Source organism: Callorhinus ursinus, unplaced genomic scaffold, assembly GCF_003265705.2.
Source record: "Callorhinus ursinus isolate GAN/ISIS: 27379988/994484 unplaced genomic scaffold, GSC_fseal_2.0 scaffold23, whole genome shotgun sequence".
In the NCBI taxonomy this organism is placed as follows: Eukaryota; Metazoa; Chordata; class Mammalia; order Carnivora; family Otariidae; genus Callorhinus; species Callorhinus ursinus.
The window spans coordinates 625,378-647,350 of NW_027397085.1; the positions used below are offsets into that span (position 1 = coordinate 625,378).

General features: G+C 42.8%; 1 protein-coding gene across 1 annotated transcript in view; it reads right to left on the reverse strand.

The window, feature by feature from the left end:
• Positions 1-1,215: 1,215 nt before the first annotated feature.
• The window catches only part of CMYA5 (cardiomyopathy associated 5), an 88,316-nt gene continuing 67,558 nt past the window's right edge, over positions 1,216-21,973 (reverse strand). The window contains exons 10-13 of the mRNA XM_025892714.2: positions 10,393-10,526; positions 9,079-9,178; positions 7,183-7,356; positions 1,216-2,356 (exon numbers count right to left, since the gene is read on the reverse strand). Of these exons, the coding sequence (XP_025748499.1) occupies positions 2,110-2,356; positions 7,183-7,356; positions 9,079-9,178; positions 10,393-10,526 (655 nt within the window). The 3' untranslated portion in view covers positions 1,216-2,109. The remainder of the gene's footprint in view (positions 2,357-7,182; positions 7,357-9,078; positions 9,179-10,392; positions 10,527-21,973) is intronic.

Genomic DNA, 21,973 nt, shown 5'->3' on the forward strand with positions numbered 1-21,973 from the left:
CCCACCATGAACTTGCCATGGACTCCAAGATAGGAGGACCACTCAATGGGCTGGCCTGAGAGGATCTCTGGAGTGCCTTGTCTGGATGTTTTATAAACTACAGAGTGCTGTGACATTTCACATGGCTTATTTAATCTGATGTTTGCAATTATCCCAAGAAAAAGCCACAACTAAAAAATCTGAGTTGCCCAAAGTTATCACCTAGAAAGAGCTGAATCCAGCTCCTTTCAAACTTAGTTCTAATTTTAACTTAGTTCTAATTCAACCTTAGATCTTCCCATTATTGTGACTTTCTCCTTAATGCCAGGGCTGCTTCCAACATGATGGCACATGCTGTTGGCGCCCTGTCCCAACTACCCCCAACTCACCCCCAGCTCACTTGAGCGCACCACCAGGGGCATTAGGCAGCTGTCCGCTGACAACTCTGTCTCAGATGCCTTTCTTTCTCATTTCCTTTGTCTGAAGACTTTCTGAGGACCAGAGGTGTTTGCAAGGAACACAACCTGGAAAAGAGGGGCGTGGGAATTTAATGCCCCCTGGGGTTGGACAGAGTGGTTAAATACCAACCTCTGGCATGTTCTGGATGGTTTCCAGGGTGCCCCCTGTACAAGTGAGCCCCAGTTGTTCACGGTGGCAATAACCCACTCACAAAACATGCCCGTTATTGGCTCTTCCCCCTTCCTGTCTTATTTTCCCCACTTCCTCCAGTGTGCTTTCCAGAATCACTTCCTGTGTAAACAACCAGCACTAAATCTCTATCTCCAGGTCTACTTTCAGAGGAACCCAAACCCAGATTCTAAAATTCATGTGGTTGCTACTACTGTTCCTGTTTTTAATTACATGACATTCTCACTGAAAAAGTAATAATGACCGTGGGTTGCTGATGACTCTGAATCTGAGGGCAATGCTTTTAAGACCTGACAAAAGTGAAGATAACATTCTCAACAAAGTAAATTGTTCTCCCTATTTCACTAAGTATCTACCTTGCCACCAGCTGTTCTCATTTTAAAGCAGAGTTGTGATAGCTTTGAAGGGGCAGTTACAGAGCCGGTTTGGATCTTCTGTTAATCAACAGAAGTTAGAATAGACCTCCAAAGTAGGATATTATTTCTTGATTCATGAAAAGAAATAAATGAATTAATAATGCTAGAAAATCTGTAAATAAGATCCAAGTATTTATATTCTAGAAAACAAGAGCAATCATCTCAAAATGCCTTCTAGATTTATCAACTTTGCACACATATTTTAGGAAGATTTCGAGAGATTTCAATATAGTATCTAAAAATGACCAACCATTTCACTTTGGCAAAGAGAGATTCCTAGCTTCCTATAGTTGACTGTAACTATGGGATAAAAGTGTTTGGATTTTTAAAAGATACATATAAAAATCTTATGTGAAAATTAGTCGGAGCACAAGCCACTCAGTAAAATGGTCATTTACTCAGCAGTGTGCCCCCGTCCAGAGACGCCAGGCTCATAAGTTATATATAATAAGTTCATATAACATGTTTTGTTTTATAGACTCTAAGCATTTATTTAACAAAATGGAAATTTCTCATACCTAGCACTTGTCTACATTTAAATTTCAGGGAAAAGAGACTCATGTTCTACAGTACATATTAATAAGATTTTTCTTATTACAAAAGAGTTTGTTGTCAACTTAAAACAGTTAAAATACCTTCTCTAGTGATTAGAAAACATCATCCTTTAGTGGAGTGAGGTGACCTCTCTCGTAGGGAAAAAGCCCATGATTCTTGTCAGAGATGTAGGACTAGCACAGCCTTCCCCTCGCTCAGACCTGTCCATCCGAGGATGCCTTTTGCCAATACAACAGGTGGAAGACCACTTCTCTGCTTTGGTTCCCAAATCAGGTATAAATCCTTTCAATTTAGGGAAGCACTCACACATATAGAAGGCAAAGGGCGGAGGCTGTTTTTCCATCCTCTTTACTCACACGCTACCTAGAAAGTCAAGGTTTCCTTGGTGGTTTTGCTCACGTGCTGAGCGCATGTGTGGGAGACGTTTTGAATAATACATAGCACCCGAGGGAAAGAACAACAGACCCCCGAAATGTGAATGATTGCTCTGGCAAACTCTGAAAGCCAATGATCACTTGTGCCTTGCAGAATCTGGTGGCTCAATCCCCAGGTGCAAAGTACATTCTCCAGGTTTCTCCAGGGCAAAGGCAGGGTGAACGCCCTCAGTGAACCTGTGCCTGATGATGAAGAGCAACTGTCCACTTTCAGCATTAATGAAGAGAAGCCTCTGGTTGTTGTAGTCCAGCAGAATGCCCACCCTGGCAGGACGCTCAGTCACATGGACGTCGCTCACTATGCCACTGTAGAAGAATGTGTATCTGAAATGAAGTAGAATGGGAAATTAAACACTGGAAATCTTGAAAGGCCACGGTGAAGAAAATCACTTGGAGATAACCAATTTTTCAGTGATTAATTTCACTTCACAATAATAAGCTGCCATAAACGTTGTCCCAAATCCTTTAGCCAGATTCCTCCTAGATGCTAAAATGCATAGCTCATCCCAACAGACAAGCATTTTTAATAATTTTGCTCCTTCTACATTAGGAGGCGGTCCCAGAATAACCAGCATATGCCTCCCTTGTGATTTTTCTCAACATTCTAATTCTTTCCCAGCTGCCCACATGTTTTAACTACCGCATTCATGGTGTGTCATTCTTTTGAATAAAACTCCTCTGAGGCTGCCATGTATCTTAAAAAGTACTGCAGGCTTGCCTTCCATAAAATGTATTAATTTTACAGCTTAAAAATTTATTAGTAACTTACATAAGGACCTTTATGAAGTTTAAGAAAAAAATTTCATTATTTTTGCCCAAGTTTATTCTTCGTAGAGGCTCCCCCTACCCTGAACCAACTTTCCTTTTCATCTTCTGAATGTTTTCTGCAGCCTTGCAGCCCAGGGGGGGCTGCCTGTCATTTCTCTTTTCAATTCAAATAAATTGAACTCAGCAAGTATTCATTGAGTGTAGCTGTGAGTCCAGGACTTTGCTAGGCCTTCGGAGGGGGGGGGGCGCAGGGATATGAAGGACCACAGAGCACTGTCCTTGCCCTCGGGGAGCCCAGGCCCTCCTGACCAGAGAGGAAAATATTGTTGATCATTTAAATGTGGACTCGGGCTGAGGCTCCATCTCAGGGCACAGACTGGAAAAGTGTTCATAAACACATTTAATGGACCTGTGTGGTTGTGGAATTAATGTTTTGAGACCGGGCTGGGAAGGGGAAATTGTTGGAACAGAAGCAGCTAAATTGCTCTGTGCAAAAAGTAACGTAAGTTTGGCGTTTTTTCCTGGCAGTCTGAGAAACAGAGGCTGGAGCCCTGAAAGCAGGGAAGGGGAGAAATGAGAGAGAGGAGATGAGGGAAAGGTCTGGGAGGATGGTGAGTCTGAGGGGTGAAAGCTCAGCAGCACTGGGGCTGACGGGGCCTTTAGGCTCTGACAGGCACGTGAGTGACTCTGGTGTGGCCGAGAGAGCCGAGGACCTTGAAGGCCTATGATGTCAGTCTTCAGGCCCAGAAGCTCCAGTGCAGGTATGTTTAGGGAGTGGCAAGTTGGCAGCTGTGCTGGGACAGGGCAGAGGTTCACGGGGATGGGAAAGTAAGCACGGCTCACACAGTGACAAAGGCCCTTTCCAGTGCCGTGCTAATGAGGGGTCTGACGGCCCAGAACACAAAGGCGGCCGCCTCGGGGAGCAGCAGTGTAGGCTGGGCACTTATGGAAGGCTTTGGGAGCAGAGGGGCTCATACTCAGCCAAAAGGAGGTCTGAACTGGACAGGTGGGAAAGAAGGAGGGAGCGATCCAGTCAGCAGGGGCAGCGGGAGCAATGACGAGGTGGCCCAATGAGCAAGGCCCTAGGTCATGGAGAACGTCACCATCTGCCCTACAGGTTCGGAGAGGACATGGCGGACATGACATGAATAGGTAAGTCAGGGGCCAGGATCTAGACCTGCCCTGTCCATCACAATTGCCAATTAGCCACATGTGGCCACTGACATTCAAATTAATTAAAATTAAATTAACTTCGGTGTCCAGTTCTTCCATCCTACTAGCCACATTTCAAGTGTTCAATAACCATCTGTGACACCATTTTTCTTTTCTTTTTTTTTTTTTAAGATTTTATTCATTTATTTGAGAGACAGAGAGTGCGAGCGAGAGAGTACAAGCAAGGGGAGCAGCGACGGCAGAGGGAGAAGCAGACTTCCCACTGAGCAGGGAGCCCAATACGGGGCTCAATCCCAGGACCCTAGGTATCATGACCTGAGCCGAAGGCAGCCGCTTAACGGACTGAGCCACCCAGGTGCTCCTGTGACACCAGTTTTCTATCTTCACGGAACATCTGATTGCACAGCACTGGTCTGGAGGGTTCAGAATGCCCAAATGAGCCGTTTCCCCAGCCCTGCTTAGAAGGCCTCTGGTGCTCACAGGCCCAGCCCCAATCAGTCCCTGAGCCCATCCCCACCATGGAGGCCGAGGAGGGAGAGACATTCCTCGAAGCCTCGGCTCCACCAGGTCTGCAGGGCCTGGAATCTGCCCTGCCCTACGTCTGCCTCCATTTCCTACCCAGCACATTAGTTCCTTCTCCAACCTGCACTCTGGCCTGAAACCAAGCCTGTCTGCCTGGGGCCAGACTCCCTGCCCAGCTTTTGCCTGCCCCTTCCTGGGACTGCTGGTGTCTTTTCAAAGATCATTCAGAAGCCTGACTCTAGACACCCGTGTGACCCTGGAACTGCTGTCCTAGAGTCCCCAGGCCCACATGGGCCCACCCCCGTGAATCTCACTACTGGCCCAGACTGAGTCCAGACCCCTTTTGGCTCTGGCGGCTACTCCACCCAGAGCTCCTCATCCCTCTTCCTTGTCACATTAGTCCTGGGTTCCTCTCTTTACCGTGGTCCCACCTGAATGTTGACGTCATTGTTGATGTTTGTAGATTTTTGAGCAAAAAGGCAAGGGACATGATGAAAATGATGTTCTAGAAAAATGTGCCAGTTGTGCCACACAGGATAGCGTGGGGTGGGTGCAGACCTCCCCTGAAGGGTACAGGCATGGTGGCTGGGGCGGACCTGGTAGAGGTGAGGAGGCTCTGAACAAGGGGAGAAAGTTTAGGAGTGGACGGGAAGAAGTCCAATCGATTCTGTGTCTAAGACTCTCCATTTCTCCTTTCCAATTGTGACATCTTAAAGCTTGGATTCTACACAAATAGAGTCAAGAGTAATACAGTTTGGTTTAAAATCATGAAGCCAGAAAAGTGAAACACAGAGCGGGGGTCTGCCACAGGGGTTCTTACAGTGCCTAAAGTCAGGGGTGCTCTATTTGAAACATGAAGTGGAGGCACTTGAGGCCTGACGTCTCTGTGCTGGGAGCGCACCGATAGGCACACTCTTCCTCCCCGGATCCACGGGGCCTGGTCTGGGCCTGAAAGACCAAGCTTGTTGACCCTGTTGACAAGATATCATTCTGTTTTCTAGAGTCCAGGAATTTGTTACTGGAGGCTAGTCTTTGGTTTGGGGGTTTTAAAGGTTCAAGTGTCTAGGGAAATTTTTATGAAATCTGTATCTAGTTCTAGTTCTAAATCTATTCATTATAAATTCTGGGGTTGAGAGATTTTCGACTCTGGGTAGGGGCTAGGTCCTTAAGCATTGCGCAGCAATGAACATCAATTATCATAATTGCTCTGACTTGATGAAATGTGACTTTAAATAGCTCTGGGAGATAGTGTCCTTATGAACCATGTCAGAAAATCAAACTGTGTCAAGTAGGATGCAGGGAGAAATGTACAGCCAGAGATATGCAAAATCCCAATCTGTGGGCCCTTTTCTGGGAACTTGTGAGCATCGAAGTCTTCCTTTTTAAAGCATTACATTTGAATAATGCCTCACATTTTATGATACTTTACAATTTCAAGACTCTTCCCTGTACCTGTCTTTATGTGATCCTCACAACCCAAAAATGTAGCAGCCAGGTGTCACTGTCCCCGGACAAGATAGATGAGGCCTTTCGGGCATGCTCTAAGGGTTCACTGAGCTTCCAGTGAATAGCCCGTAGGAGGCTAGTCAAGGATGGGGCCAGGACTCAAGTCAGGTTTCTAAGAAAGCCCACCCTGTGAGCATATTCAGATCATCCCATGCTTGCCTTAGCCCTCTGAGACTAACATAGGTTATGGTTTCTTCACATTAACCAACTAAACAGTTAGCAACCTTTTTCTGTAAAGGGGCAGATAGTAAATATTTTAGGCTTTGGGGGTAATGCAAAAGCAGCCACAGAAAATACGTAAAGAAACGAGATGACTGCATTCCAGTAAAACTATTAATACAATTTTACAAAACAAGCAGTGGTCATATTTGGTCTGTGGGCTATATTTTACCATTTCCTGATATAAACCAATGAGGGGAAGGTATTGGGGACCCACTTGTTTTCTCACTCCTGTTGACTCCTCTGTGGAGGGAGCTCTTTAGTATTACCCTTGTCCCCTCCCCATCCCAAGGTGAGTTTAGAAGGAAAACTTGGCCATGCGTGGCCTGGAGGTTCCTTCCTTTTCCCTGTCTCTGGAATATGAGCTTCCAGCTGAAGCACCTATCCTTCTTTGTTCTCCAGGGACCAACTCTGCCCTGCAGGGTGCCGAAGCTGGCCTAGCCGAGGGTCTGGGTGGGCACAAGTCTATTACTAGGGTTCAATATAAGAAACCTCCTTTCCCCAAGGTGCCTGGGTGGCTCAGTCGATTGAACTTCTGACTCCTGGTTTGGGCTCAGGTCATGATCTCAGGGTCATGGGATCGAGCCCTGCATCAGGTTCCACACTCAGTATGGCATCTGCTCGGGATTCTCTCTCTCCCTCTCCCTCTGCCACAGCTTGAGGGCGTGCATGCATGCACATGCTCACTCTCTCAAATAAAGAAATAAATCTTAAAAAAAAAAGAAAGAAAGAAAAGAAACCTCTTTTCCCTCAGATATGAACCACACTCACTAAAACTGGCTTCCTCAGTAATCGGGGTAATAGTTTGGTCTTCCTATAGTTGACGCTTTTGTCTTCTCTCTTTATTGGCTCAGACCTGGGCAGGGAAGTGGCATTCTATCTGTTAGGTGCCTCAGAGACCTCTACCTACACAGCAACTCATGACCCTTTGACCAAGAAGGGAGGGCAGGGCTCCAACGTACCTCTGCGGCCCAGAACAGTGCATGTACCACGAAGTCTCCCCTTGTCCCAGGGCACCAGCCTGTACCGCCGAGCGGGAACAGACGCCAAGTCGGTAAGCCGGGCAGTCTGTGACCGTGGCTTCCCAGTAATGCTGGCCACACGCAGGCAGCTCCTCGCCCAGCACTGACGGGATGCTGCAGACAAAGTGGATGCAATTAAGCCTAGCACAGGAATCACCAGCGTTTCTCTCATAAACACCAACATGCACAAGGTCACACACAATCTACGCAGGACTCTTATCCTTGGAAACCGTTGGAATTTGACTAAAGACATTTGTTGTTCATTGTGCCCCCAACTTTGACCTGACCACCACAGAACTCCACAAACTCTCAGCCTGCATTTGACGTATTGCCACTGCCATGTGCAACATGCACGTCTAGTGCACTGCATCTCTTGAGGGAGCTAAGAACCAGGAAATAACCAGGATAATTGTGGGAGAAAAAGAAAGGGCACCATCTCTGCTTTCAAGGAGAGTGAGGAAATAGGAGGGAGGCAGGCGGGGTTCCAAGAGAGCATAACCTGCAAAGTTTTTTTTCCCCAAAACTTGAAGATAGGGAGAGGTGGAGGAGGAGGAGTCTCCAACACCTTCTTTAACAGTGAGTTCCCTCCCGTGTTTGCTGACCTTACTGGGCACAGAGACCAAACGAGGGGCAGCTCTTGTGCGCCAAGACAGCCGGGGAGGCCAGAGCAGAGCACAGAACTGACCAGGTGTGATGAGTGTGCTTGACAGAAGCTGTGGTCAACAGTCCTGGGGACTCTGGCCTCCTCGGATTGTAGCAGGGTACCTGAGAGGTTGGTGAAAGGTCTCCTTTTGCCTCGCCTTAGCTATCTTTAGAACAGGCACTGGGAAATGAACCCAAGCACTCTGGACTGCGGATGGGTGACCTTGTTTGCACGTATTGCTCCATTCTGCTTTGAAACGGCTGAGACAGCAAGGAAGCGTTTTTAATTTAAGCAGTGTTAATACTCAGCACCCTCTCCTTTTTAACAGATGAGAAAATGATTAATGCAAAGGAATGTATTTCACTTTCTCATGTCTTTACCCAATAACCTCCTTCCAAAGAGGTGGATACTGACAGCCCCTCACTCCCTGAGCACAGCCTGACTGCCTGATATTTATGAGCTAATTTTCGGGTTACTAATAAATACAATTCTATGAGATACATTACAGTTATCATCGGTTATTATCTCTGAACTCTTACCAACTTCCAGTCTATTTCTTTTCTTTTTTGATTTTTTGAAATCACTTTTTTTACACTTTTCCAAAGCCTTTCACCGACTTCCTCCCACATGACTGTTCTGACGCTCAAAATGACCAGGAAAGATAGCTGGCAAATTGCAGAGCCGTCTCCCCACGGTGCCCTCAGCTTTCAGCTCTTTAAAGCTCTTTTCTGTGGGAGCTACCGGGTGGGGAGGGACAAGAAAGTCTGAAAATCTGAAAGTCCTACATGTGGCCAGAACCAGAAACGCAACAGAATGTCATTCTCCTCTGTTTCTTCTCAAGTGGTTGGACACAAAACCTGGTTTGCTATTGAAAATAAAAGAAGAATTAGCCTGGACTCCTTTTTCATTAAACTAGAGATGGCACCTGAAAACAGCCGATGTTTTAAACACAACTGTCTGTGCCTGTGTTTGCAATACAAATATTGTCACTTTGCTCCAACTTAGGAACTACTGTCACTTTTTCCCTCGTGCTGAACCGCAACAGAACCGAATGGGTGTGCTCATGTTGATATTCGATGCCATACTCCCAGGCATGTCCACTAAACCAAGGATATGCTCAGGGGAGGCCACACCAGAAGGACACATGTCAGAAAACTCTACTGCTGAGGCACAAGGGGCCTCCCCCTACTTACTCTGTCAACCGTCTCCTCTCAGTGAAGCTGATCACTGTCCCATTTGAGGAAATCTGCAGAGCAGGATGAGCCGTTTCTCTCAACAGAAGAAATCGGGTTCCTGTCGCAGTGAAGAAAATAGGATTATAACATTACCACAACGGTAAGTGCTGTCCCTGGGTCAAGCACCACATTTCAGACCTTACTCTTCCTCTCCCCTGACATCAAACTGTCCCTCTCAAGTGTTTTCGGATCCGCAGGCTGCAAATCTCATCCACGCTAAGGCGTGCGTGAGTGTCAGTGGCTGCTTACCTCGAGCCGGGGCTGCAGGTCACCTCCTGTACAAGAGCTCCCTCCCTCTGCTATGCAAAGTATGCTCCTTGGACCAGCAGCATCTACATCACCCGGAAACGAGCCTAGAAATGCAGCATCTCCAGCCCCATCCCAGACCTACCGAACCTGAATCTGGTGTAAGCTAAAGGAGTGGTTCTAACAGTGGAAGGTGCGGGCACCATATTGGGACCGGGGGGGATATTTCTGGGCAGGTAGCTCTCATGTCTTCTCTCATAAACATCAGGCTGGCCCTGACCACATCACAAACAAGGCCTGTGCACAAGTTTTGGCTGGTTAAGCAAATCACTTAATGTACCACCCTCAATCTTCTACCATCTTTGGGTCTAGGATAAGATAAAAAAATGATTGCCTTGCCATTTCTCACTTCTTTTCACAATAATTGAGAACAGCCAAGCACTTTTTTTATTGGCATCATTTGGCAATTTTCTCCAAAATGTCACTGAACAGCTTTATCGCTTCCTTAAGTTATTCACTCATTTATTCAACAAACATTAATTGGCACAAACCATGTGCTAAGCACCAAAAATAAACAGAAGAATAATACTGGAAGCTTGTTCATGGAGTTTACAGTGTAATAAAAGAAGAATATCTCCATCCCACTGTCCCCAACATACACTCAAAACATACCCACTAATTATAGCTCATTGTGAGCCAAACAAGAATCATCTGGGGAGATTAAAAACACATGTCAAAAACCATCTCCAGATCAATTAGATCAGGGTCTCCAGGAGAGGGGGCTGGGCATCAGTATTTTTTAAGTACCCTGACTAATTGCTAATGGGTAGCCAAGGTTGAGAACCTCTTAAACCAGAAAAAGAAACATCTTGGTCTTTGACCCATCTTGGATCCTCATGTCAAAAACCTAGCACTGCCAAGAGGTTGAGGCTTTAAGAAGTGGCCTTCTGGAGTGTCTTCTCTAGGTGGTAGAACGCAAGGAATGTAAAGGCTTGGAAGTAGTTGTGCGTGTGAAGGAGAAAGTACCTCTGGTGGAAATGAGAGCCGCTTCACTCTGCTCGCTTGCCCCAAAGGCATTGATGGCTCTCACGTAGAAAAAGTAATTGTCATTGGGTTGGAGGTTAACTTTCAGCTGGAGTCCTTTAATTCCAGAGAATGATCTAAATACAAAAGAGAAATAATTTTAAATATAAGGTTACATGCTAAAATAACTCATCATATTTCAATCCTGTCATGAATGAACATCTTTTATTAACAACAAATAACTAATTTTTCCCTTTTGGCAACCACTGAGTTAGCAAGCCAGATTCTACAAAATGGTCATGGTCCACTAAGACTACTTTGTCAAATCACTTCTACCTTTGTCAACTTTGTCAAATATATGCCTTCCAGAATGCTCTTTGAAATAAACCAAACCTTTTTTTAAATTCAGAAAACAGACTAATTTTGTGGTTAGTGAGTCTCTAAGAATATATTATTTTCTTTATCAACTTTTGCCTACGAGGGCACTTCTGGATTAAGATGATGTTAAGCCATCAATAATACAAAGGATGCTAACTATCTAATTAGAAGATCAGGAAGAGCAGAAAACTTAAGGTGAGTGATGATTTTGGACACGGCCATCAAACAAAAGCCACTAAAGTTACAGAAACAGAAGATCCCTAGAGAAGACTGTACCTTTTAAGGCAAGCTTAATCCCAGCAAGAAAACAGAGTCCTAATTGCCAAATAAAATTTCCAAAGTTGCTATTTCTTAATCTCCCATGTGTATTAAAATAAAAGTACTGGTAGTAGTGTCTAATTGGCAGCGGCTTGCCACAGTCAAACCATTTAAACACAGTGAGACTTGCTGGATTTGAAGATGGAGCTCTCTGAATTGGCCGGGGAACTGAAGTAGTCATGTGCCTCTTTTCTATTCTCTTTAATCTGCTTGATATCATGGCCTAGAGCATTTATACAGATAAATTACTCAACTGCTCATTTTTTCCGCCTCCATTTGGAGAGGCTTTGGGCAGAGTTAGGAGGCAGGCTCCTTCCTAACGTAAGAATTCCTAATCCGAGTGCTTGTGCCTGGGCCCTGTTCCCGGGAGCTATGCGTGGGATAATGGTGAGAACAACAGTACGACACCCTTCCTGTCCATTCTCAGAAGGTTAGGGGTTTTTTTAATCTGTTTATTTGCTTATTTGTCTTCGTTTTTCTTTGCGTTTGTTACTAACAATGTACTACAAACGTGTCAGAATCAAAGATTTTCTGCAGGTCATTTTTACTTCTGTTGACTATTGCACTTCTCAGTCCACTGCCTTAGAGAACACTATGGAGAATAAGAAAAAGGAAAAAAGCATCATTGATTGAGAAAACAAACTAATTGAAAGGTTTTTAAAAGCAGAAAGGTCACAGTGCCCGCCCCCACCATGCCTAAAAGTGAAAAAACACCCAGCGTATTCCTCGGAAAGAAGGGGGTGGGGGTGGGGAGCAGACGGCGCCTGTTTGCGCATGCGCCATTTAGCATCCTGAGTGAAAGAGGCGGCTGGAAACTCCTCGATCATTAGTAGCTGTTATTTCAGAACCTACCACCGGACCAGGTCCTCCGCAAGTACTATCTTTAGCCACGCCAGAATCATTGAGCCACATGTTCAGTGACAACTAATTATGCTTCAGTTCGTTAATGAAAAACCGTGTCCTTTGATTGAGAATGTAATTCCCAACTGATATCTAGAATATTATTCCGGGGTGGATGTATTGCTTATCTTATTTAAATCGATGACTGAAGAGATGGTTTGAATATACATTCATTATAACAAGCAGTAAAATTATTGTTTCTGTAAGCATACTAGCGCCTGAACTGAATTTATTTCATTCACCCATTAAACAAATAAATGTCTATCAATCAGTTATCACGTGTCCAGGCCCTATTACCCTGAAGTCTGGGGGCGGGGGAGTGGGAGTGGCAAGACTAGGTGAGGAAATTTCTGCTCCAGGGAAGGGATATAACATGCTGGCTTCATTTTGTCACGATGAGGTTGTTAAATACCAAAAATACTGGTTTAGGGGTAAGTGTTTGCGTTTCAGTTTTATCAAGGGTGTCAAGGAAAGATTTCCATATATATGGTCAACTGAATCCTATGTCTTATCTATCACTCACTGAAAGAATGAAGGTTTATATGGTATTGAAGTCAGAATATGCAATCAGATCCTGCTTTCAGTGTGTGAACAGGTCGTGCAGACTTGACAGATGTGCACAATACCCTCACTGAATCTGAAATACAAGCACCAGGCTTGAGAACGAAAGTAACATGAGATGTCCTAGAGTTTTATTGTTGACAGGTTGCCATCTTATGTTCCAGCAGCAGGAACAAAGCAAAAAAGCTCACAAACCAATGGTTTACTTCCATGTCTTTTTCACTGTCTGACCTCACTTGAATATCATAAAAGTCCTCATATTAGCTCTCCCTGCTTTTTAGCCAAATGAAAACTTTAAAAATTTTGGAATTTGAAATCTGAAGAGGGGCACACTTCCACAGATTATAATTTTTTTAATTTCGAAAACAAAAATGTCATAACTGCACCTGTATCCACATACCTTATTCAAAGTATAGTTTGCAGTAGGATTAAGATTAAGATTCAAAGGATATCCAAATTGAGGTAAGTGATGACATCACAGATGCAACCACAGCAAGTTGTTGGTGCTCAGGTAAGAAGGGATGTTAGCCTCATCAGTAACATGACTGATCTATGTTAGAAGGCTTAAGCCAAGAGTAAAATTCAAAAGACAGTAAGAAATGTGACCCAAATGGAGTGACTTTGGGTCATAGGTGTGGAATTCTCCCTACAAGTGCCACAGTGCATTGGAAAGAGATGGCTGTATATGTGCAGTTTTCAGGAACACAAGGGCAAAGAAGCATCTAGAAACCCTGACTCATCAGCAATTGGCTGATTGCCAGTGGAGCATAAGCATACCACAGAGTACAAACCCAGCACTCTGTGCCCAGCAGGCCTTTGAAAGACTCTCAACCTGCTCGTCTCTCCATTGGTAGTACAAAGGACATTTGTTAAACTCCAATGCTGTAAAGCAGAGACAAACTATTTCAAGGAGACCCACTGTCTCCTCAGAAATCCGAAATCATAAATGAGACCGTTCCCCTCTTCTGTTGTTTCAGAAAGCTAATGAGTGGAAGCCACTAGAAGGCAACGTCTGCCCAATATTATGAAGGCCTTTGTAGCTTGAGACCTTTCATTCTTTAGTTTTCACAAGACACAACTGAAAAGTTTGACAGAACTAACCATGCACAGTGGGGCAAGAATCATTTCACATGGGAATCGAAAAGGGTCTTTATGAAGTAAAAAAACCATTAGGACCTAATGCTTAATGGGAAAATACTAATAGCGTTCCCATAAGTTGGAGTTACAGACATGAGTTTAAAAAAAAAAGCCATAGGGGAAAAACTAATGATGTAATGCATGGTGATTAACATAACATAATAAAATTAAAAAAAAAAAAAGTCATAGGGGTGCCTGGGTGGCTCAGTTGGTTAAACATCCGACTCTTGGTTTGAGCTCAGGTCACAGTCCCACGGTCGTGGGATGGAGCCCCGCCTCAGGCTCTGTGCTCAGTGCGGAGTCTGCTTCAGATTCTTTCTCCCTCTCCCTCTTCCCCTCCCCACTTGTGCTCTCTCTCACTCTCTCTCAAATAAATAAAATCTTAAAAAAAAAAAAAAGTCATGCAGGGGCAACCTAACCTACCAAGAATTCTAAATCATAAAGCTATGATAATGAAAACTGCATGGCACTGGGGCATAAACTGATGGATCAACAGAACAGACTACACATTCTAAAGGTCAGGAATAGAGCCAAACACAGGCTCTTGAGTGTATAATAATGGAAGTATTTCAAATCAGAAGGGAAAATGATGGGTTTTCTTAGTGGGACAGTTGGATAGCCATACTTAAAAAATAAAGTTGGATTACTAATTTCACACTTTCTACTGAAATAAATTTCAGATGATAAAAGATCTAGTTTTTAAAAATTAAATCATTGGATACTACAAAAAACATGAGAAAGAGGATTTGTAAATAGACAAAAGTTAAAGCTATTTTAAAAAGAGATTGATAAATTCAACTAAATTAACATTTGCAAATATCCATGGCACATGCAGCATCACTCATCAGCAGAGAGATGCCAATCAAAACTATAGTGAGTTATCACTCACATCTGTTAGAATAGTTAGTATCCAAAAGATAAGAAATAACAAGTGTTAGTGAGGATGTGGAGAAAGGGGAACCCCCTTACACTTTTGGTGGGAATGCAAAATGGTGCAGCCACTGTGGAAAACAGTATGGAGTTTCCTCAAAAAATTAAAAACAGAGCAACCATACAATCTAGCAATTTCATTTCTGGATAATTTGAATAAATTGGATAATTTGATAAAATGAAATAAAATTTCATTTATCCAAAGAACAACAAAAATACTAACTTGAAAAGATATCTGAACCCCCATGTTCACTGCAGCATTATTTACAATAGCCAAGATATACATAGAAACAGCCTACGTGTCCATCAATGGATTACAGAAGATGTGAGATATATCTCTATACAGATCTAGCCCTAGATACAGATATACCTCACACTGGAATAGTACTCAGCCATAAAAGGAATGAGATCTTGCCATTTATGACAACATGGATAGAGCTAGACGGTATAAAGTTAAGTGAAATGAGTCAAAGAGAGAAAGACAAATTCCATATGATTTCACTTATATATGGAATCTAAAAAAAATGAGCAAACAAAGCAAAACAGAAACAGACTCATAAATACAGAGGACAATCTGACGGTTGCCAGGTTGGTTGGGGGGGCATGGGTGAGATATGGGAAGGGGATGAAAAGGTACAAACTTCTAGTTATAAAATAAATAAGCTATGAGGATACAATGTACAGTATAGGGAATGTAGCTAATAGTATGTAATAACTTTGTATGCTAACAGATGATAGCTAGATTTATTATGATCACTTCATAAGGTATATAAATGTTGAATCACTATGTTATATACCTGAACCTAATATAATATTGTATATCAACTACCCATCAAGAAAAAATATGCATGGCAAAAAATTTTCAACACAATTTGCAACTCATGTTGTAGATGAGGGCTAATGTTCTTTAAAAAACAAAGAGCTTCTACAAATCAATAAGAAAAAAACCTACAGTCCAACAGGAAAAAAATGGATACAGGAAATGAGCAGTTCACAGAAAAGAAGTACATGATTCTGAAACATATGAAATGATGTTCAACCTAATAGTAGTAAAGCACACTGAAATTATAATAAGAATCCGTCTTCTACCTATCAAGTGTCAAAGATCAAAAGTTTTATCATACCCTGTGTAGGCAAGGAAGCACTCTTATATGCTGCTATCCTGTGTGCAAAACAACTACAGCCTCTATGGAAACAGTTTGGTAATATCTATCAAAATCCAAAATGTACATACCTTTATCCAATCTATTTCTAGGACTTTACCTTACATATATCCTGGTACACGTGTGAAATGATATACAAGGTTTTTTCTAAAGCATTGTTTGTGATGGCAAGAAAATGGAAACAGCTTAAGTACCTTTCAATTGGTCAAATAAATCAAATTATATCTTAAAACAGAATATAATGGAATTGTTTTTAAAACTGAGGCAGTTCTAAATGCATTGGTTTGGGATACTCACCAAGAAATATTTTTAAACAAGAAAAGCAAGGTGGTAGAATATCTACAGGATGCTACCATTTGTTGAAAAAAAATATAGATGTTTGTATATGCACAGACTACCTGGAAGGATAAATATGAATCGGGTAATAGTAATTGCCTCCAGGGAGAAAAACTGAATAGGTGACAGATAAATAGAAAGGAGACTTAACTTCCACTGTATCCCTTTTGTATCTTTGAATTTGTACCATATGTACATATTACCCAAAATCAATTAAATAATTTACTTTTAGAGCTGTATTATAAGCTCAGGAGTTGGTTGAACGTGTTTGCAGAGCACACATTAATTTGAATTTTGTAAAGTAGCTTCTCTAGGAATTCGATAATTCGACAATTTGTGTGGGATGGAAGCAAGGAGTGTACGTGGGCTTCAGGTCATCTGAGGGGCTGGTAACCCTGAGGAGTGACTGCCTCTGCACCACCGTGTCTAGCACCTAGATTTAAGCATGTTTTCTCCCCAGAGGAGGGGGGGCGGTGTGTGTACAAACAATATGGAGGAATCCAGTGCCATTACTCCTGGAAGCAGCCTACGGATGGTGCTGTCACTGCAGTGCACAACAGATGGCTAAATATGAATTGTTTGTTAAAAACACAGTGGGTTCTCGCTAGCATTCCTGTTGGCCGCACCTACATTCAGCCAGTCAGTCAACACCATTCAGTGAGAACTGTGAACAGAGTACACTGCTGGGCCAGTAAAGTAGCATTTCCCAAACCTGCGTGGACACATTAGACCTTCTGAATCAGAACCTCTTAAGGGGGCCTGTGAGTCTAAGATTTTACAAGCAGCCCAGGTGATTTTTATGGTCAGTTAGGTTTGGGAAACATACTCATAAGATGGGGGGTGGGGAGAGGTGGGCAGGGGAGGAATAGGAAAAAGAAGAAAAATCCACGTGTGGCTATCCAACTGTCCCACTAAACGCAAGAACTAACTGTTGCTGTTGGAAGCCATTTTTAAAAGGCTTAACTACCTGTAAACATGGAACTTTGTGTTTTAAGATGAAACATTTTGGTTAAATCAGGATTAAGAAGAAGAAGATTCTTTACATATTGATTTTTGTTCTTAAAGCTTGGTAAATAAAAATTTTTGAACAGGACTATTTTTCTTCGGATAAATGAGGATATTACGAGATTCGGTGTTAACTAAACATCACTATTAGTTCATAATAGCATAGAAACACAAGGTTGAATGCTGCCAACCATGAGATTTAGGCTTTTCTGTAATTAGATCTCTCACAAAATCCAAGTGAGCCAAAGGATTCCAGCAGAATGATCCTGGATTTTTGTTTTCTCTGTAGTTCCCCTCCAGAGCCTGAATGATACCATATCTATTTCAGGCAGAGAATCCCAGGAGCCTAGTAACATCCATTCTGCTGGATTCTCCAAAATCTCCTTTACCACTCCAAGGCCACATATGTGGACAATTACTTGAGGTCCCCATAGAACTGCCTGCCCAGAATGGTGATTTAACTTTATGCTTTCAGATCCAGTTTAAAAATGATTACATCAGGAACGTTTTTGCATCTTTTGTAAAACTGCTCTTAAAGACAATCACTATTATCTTGTTCAATAGCCCTTATATAAAGATCTACATGAAAAATTCATCTTAGAGCTGAATGTCAAGAAATATAATTGTCTCCTAGTGAAATGTTATGCTTCCTTTTTATAAAAAGATGAGTTATGTAATCTCTTTCTTTCTCCCTCTTGCTGTCTCCCCCTTCTCTCCTGTTTTCACCTTAGCTACCAGGAAGTTCGGATTTAAATTTTCTGTTCCATTGAGCTACTGTTCTTAACCTGGCCTTTCTGATACGATCCTCTTCACCCCTGCATGATCTGGCTCTTGTTCTTGCAGGAGTGTTTCTAGTGGTTCTATGATGTCTGGGTCTTTTAATGTGAACAACTTGAATACTTTTGGAAATTGACAGAACGTAAGTTAGAAGTGAAGGAATAGCCTGGGTTTTCATTGACTGAAGTTTTACTACACAACCAGGAGGTATATACGATCCTAAATGATCACAGTTAAATCAGATTCATTTGGGAAGAAAGATTTCATTTAGGAAGAGCTGAATGTCAAGAATACTGGGGTGGGGAAGGGTGGAAATCATCCCAGAGCTCGCTCTCCCAAGGGCTCCCTGCTGAGGGATATCACCTGGGTCAGGAAAACTGGAAAACAGGAAAACATAAAAAGATTGGTTATTAGCTCTTGAATACTCATGAATTTTGGCCCATTCATGCCAGCGATCCTCCTGTCACTCCGAAAAGCAAGCAAGGGGCAGGAACTGTCTCTTCTGTCTACAGGTTGGGAAGGTCAAATCATTTGCCGTTGACCATTGGTCAACCTATCCAGCTGAAAACTTAGTACAAAGTTTTTTTAAAAAGAAAGAAATGCTGGGATTCTTCATCTCCTGCTCAGGTACTAAGTTCTTTAGAAAACTCGCCCTTATTTGTCCTTAATATGCAGACAGAGCTGCAGGTGTCTCCAGCTGGAAAACCCAACTGTGACAGACATTTCTTTCCCTGCCCCACCACATGTGGCCCTGAAAGCTGGAAGCAGGAAGAATGTGATCTTACGGGCCCAGCAACCAGAGCCCAGCCCACCCTTGGGATGCTTCTGGGGAAGGGGACCCAGAGAAGGTCTCCACACCCCTATAGCCTCAGCCAGGGAGGGGAGCAGGAAGTTCACTACCGACTACTTTTGTGGTGTATTGAGTCTCACAGATTTGTCATTCAGTACACAGCTTCTCTCTGCACACAGCCCACACAGCTAATCCCTGTACTATATTTCTCTCAGTTTTCCCTCCTCCACCCACAGTTCTGCTGACTTCTCTCCACACAGGAGAGACAGAACAGCTGAGGAAACAGCCGAGCGGTGGAAAATTTTTGAAAGTGTTTTGAGCCCACCCAACCTGAGGAGAGCATTCAAAGAAAAACAGGAAAGGGTGAGTAGGAGCTCCCTCAGCCCCCACACACAAGCCGGGGATTGTCACTCCCGCCCACCCCCAATCCCAACAGGGGCCGACTGCTGGGACCCAGCCATGGCGCCCACACACAAAAATATGCAAATGTGCTTTCTGTGAGGATTATGGAATGGAGGCAATTGCTTGGTTATTTCAGATACCACGTCATGGAACTTGGGGACTCAGTAGGCTCATTCCATTCAAACACTCACCATAAGAGTTCAACTAGCACCTTTGATCTTAAATCGGAATATTGAGAGGCCATCATACTGGGAGAATGAATGCAGGTCTGAAGATGACTGTGTTTCTGTTCTGGCAACCAAAATCAGATTCCCCAATCTAGAGGGTAATCAATGCCCTGAGTGTGTGTGTGTGTGTGTGTTCCTATTATTCATTCTTTTCTTCATTCTTTTAATTTCCTTTCAACTTCTCTTCCTACTCCAGACCGGAGCCTTTAAGACTGTCTGCCTTTTCAGGGTTTGAGGGTGAGAAAGAGATATGAACTCATTTAGCCCTCAGCTCTCCTCTACCAGTTAGACCAGAGATTCCAGCCAGTTAGACGATGTGAGAGTGGCAAAGCCAAAAGGAGTTTGGCTACTCCCCTCATTTGCCCCCTCATTCATTCATTAAACAGACCTTTATTGAATATCTACACAGATAAGGTCCCCATCCTCACCCAGCCAGCCTAGCCACACCAAAAAGAAGTAATCTTTGATCACCCCTTACTCCCCAGCAGTGACCTCTGGATCAATTTTTGGATCTGGTTTAGCATAAGGTTTTTGGATAGACCCCAGAACCAATAAAAGGGTTATGCAACCAATGGCTAAACAAGATTATCGGTGCTGTTCTCTATGAGTGATCCATTAACCAGTTTCCAGCCCACAGACCAGGCTGGTCCTATCTCCTACGCAAGCATCCAAGCACTAAAATTAACTCATTCACCATTCTTCCCTACTTTGTTAGCATGGTTATTTTGTTCCAATTTTGAATAAGAGATTATCCTTAAATCCAGCCTAACTTCTCTTATTGGTATCAGTATTATGTGTTCGGTGCTAGTTGATATTAACCCATTCAGGTAACACATATTTACTGAGTAGCTACAATATGCCAGATACTGTCCCAGACACTGAGGCTGCAAATTTTCATAATGATTCCTTCATAGAGCCAACAACTGAGTGGGATCAGACAACTCTTGGCTTGCTGTTCTTTCCAGGACACAGAATAACTCTAATTATGCACTGCTGTGCAAAAAATCAAAGTGAACAATGTGGTTCTAATAGGATGGAACAGGAGGGATTATTTGCATTTGTTGACTAGAGGTGATAAAGTTTTAAGTTTCCTTGTTTATCAATTCTACTATCTGCCTAGCTGTGTGCAGTTGTTATGTTAGAGATAGAGCAACACAGATGATAGTTAAATAGTTAATAATGTTTTATAGAGTTTTGAACTATCCGACCCCATAAGGAATGCTTTCAAGTTGGTTTTAAGAACCAGATATTTGAAAGACTAAAGCACATGGCCACTCCCAAAGAGTAGAATTTTCCTTCCTTCTGGAACTCTTAAATTGGAGAACCAAAAGAGATACAAATGAGTTTTGCAGCTCTGGGCCTCTGAGATTACAGATGAATTATTCCAGTCCCCTGATGCTAACCTGGGGTATAAGACATTGAGCCTTTTATATCGATGAAGGATGGCTCTAATGTGGTACATCAGCAATAGACTTAGCAAATGAACAGGGCAATGATTTGTGGCCAACAAATTTGTGCTTGCTTCAAGAAATTAATTTTTTTGTCAGACTCGGCAGGGCTCCAGAGGCTGGAGAGTCACCCCTGGGTTGTGGATTGGACATACCATTCCACCTCCTGGCACTGAGGAGTCTTTTAGCACCTAACTGGAAAACAGCTCCATCTCCAACCCAGCTCCAAACTATCAACAAGACTCTGCATGTGGAATTTCCCTTCACTTTAAACTTGCTGGACTATATCCATTCACTAACAAAGGTCCTTGTATTGTTCTATAACTACTAGGAACTTCTGCTTATCCAGCCTCTCAGATGATCTCCTTTAACGGGAAAAATTAAAAATGAACCCACTGGCAAAGTCTCAAATAGAATAAACTAATGACAAGCCTTATGTTTTAATTAGCTCAACTTTTGTCTTAATAAAATTAGTGGATGGCCATTTTTTTTCTTACAAATGGAACTTTAACTGGTTTCTTTGGCTTTGATAGAAGGATTTGTTTGGAATGTATTTATCATTTTTGATACTAAATGAACATTTTGTTTTATTTTGAGGGTCCCACGGTGATCAGGAAAAGGAAAAACACTGATCAACGAAGTTTTGAATAATGGTACTGCATTCTCTCTTTAAATCTATGATTTTCATGTGACAAAAGAAACTATGGAGACATAATAACTCCATGTTGTCAGGCTGTTGAAAGTATGCTAACTCAGTCCATGTACTAACTCAGTCTATGTACTAACTCAAGGTTTAGGACTAATGGAGAGAATAAGACAGATCTGAGTTTGAATCCTAACTCCAAATTCTCATTCCATCATTTGATACCTCGGCCAAATTATTTAACCTCCTTGAATCTCATTTAATGGAGATCATCACCTCAGCTCCCTCCTAGGATTGCTGAGAGGGCTGAATGAGATTTAGCCCAGCTCCTGGCATGTTGAAGACCTTCACTGAATGACATTTGCCCATCCATCCCCCCTTTCCCTTCTCCCTGTAGCCGAATTTATGAGGTGACATCACAATCCCCTTAGTGAGATGGCTACTGGGTCTCAGGTTTTCTAGAGCTCTGCTGATTTAAGAATCCAACTGTGCTGATATTATTTATGCAAATGCCAGCCGGGGACAATACCATAACAAGGATGAGTCATTTCAGAGTACTCCTTAACAGT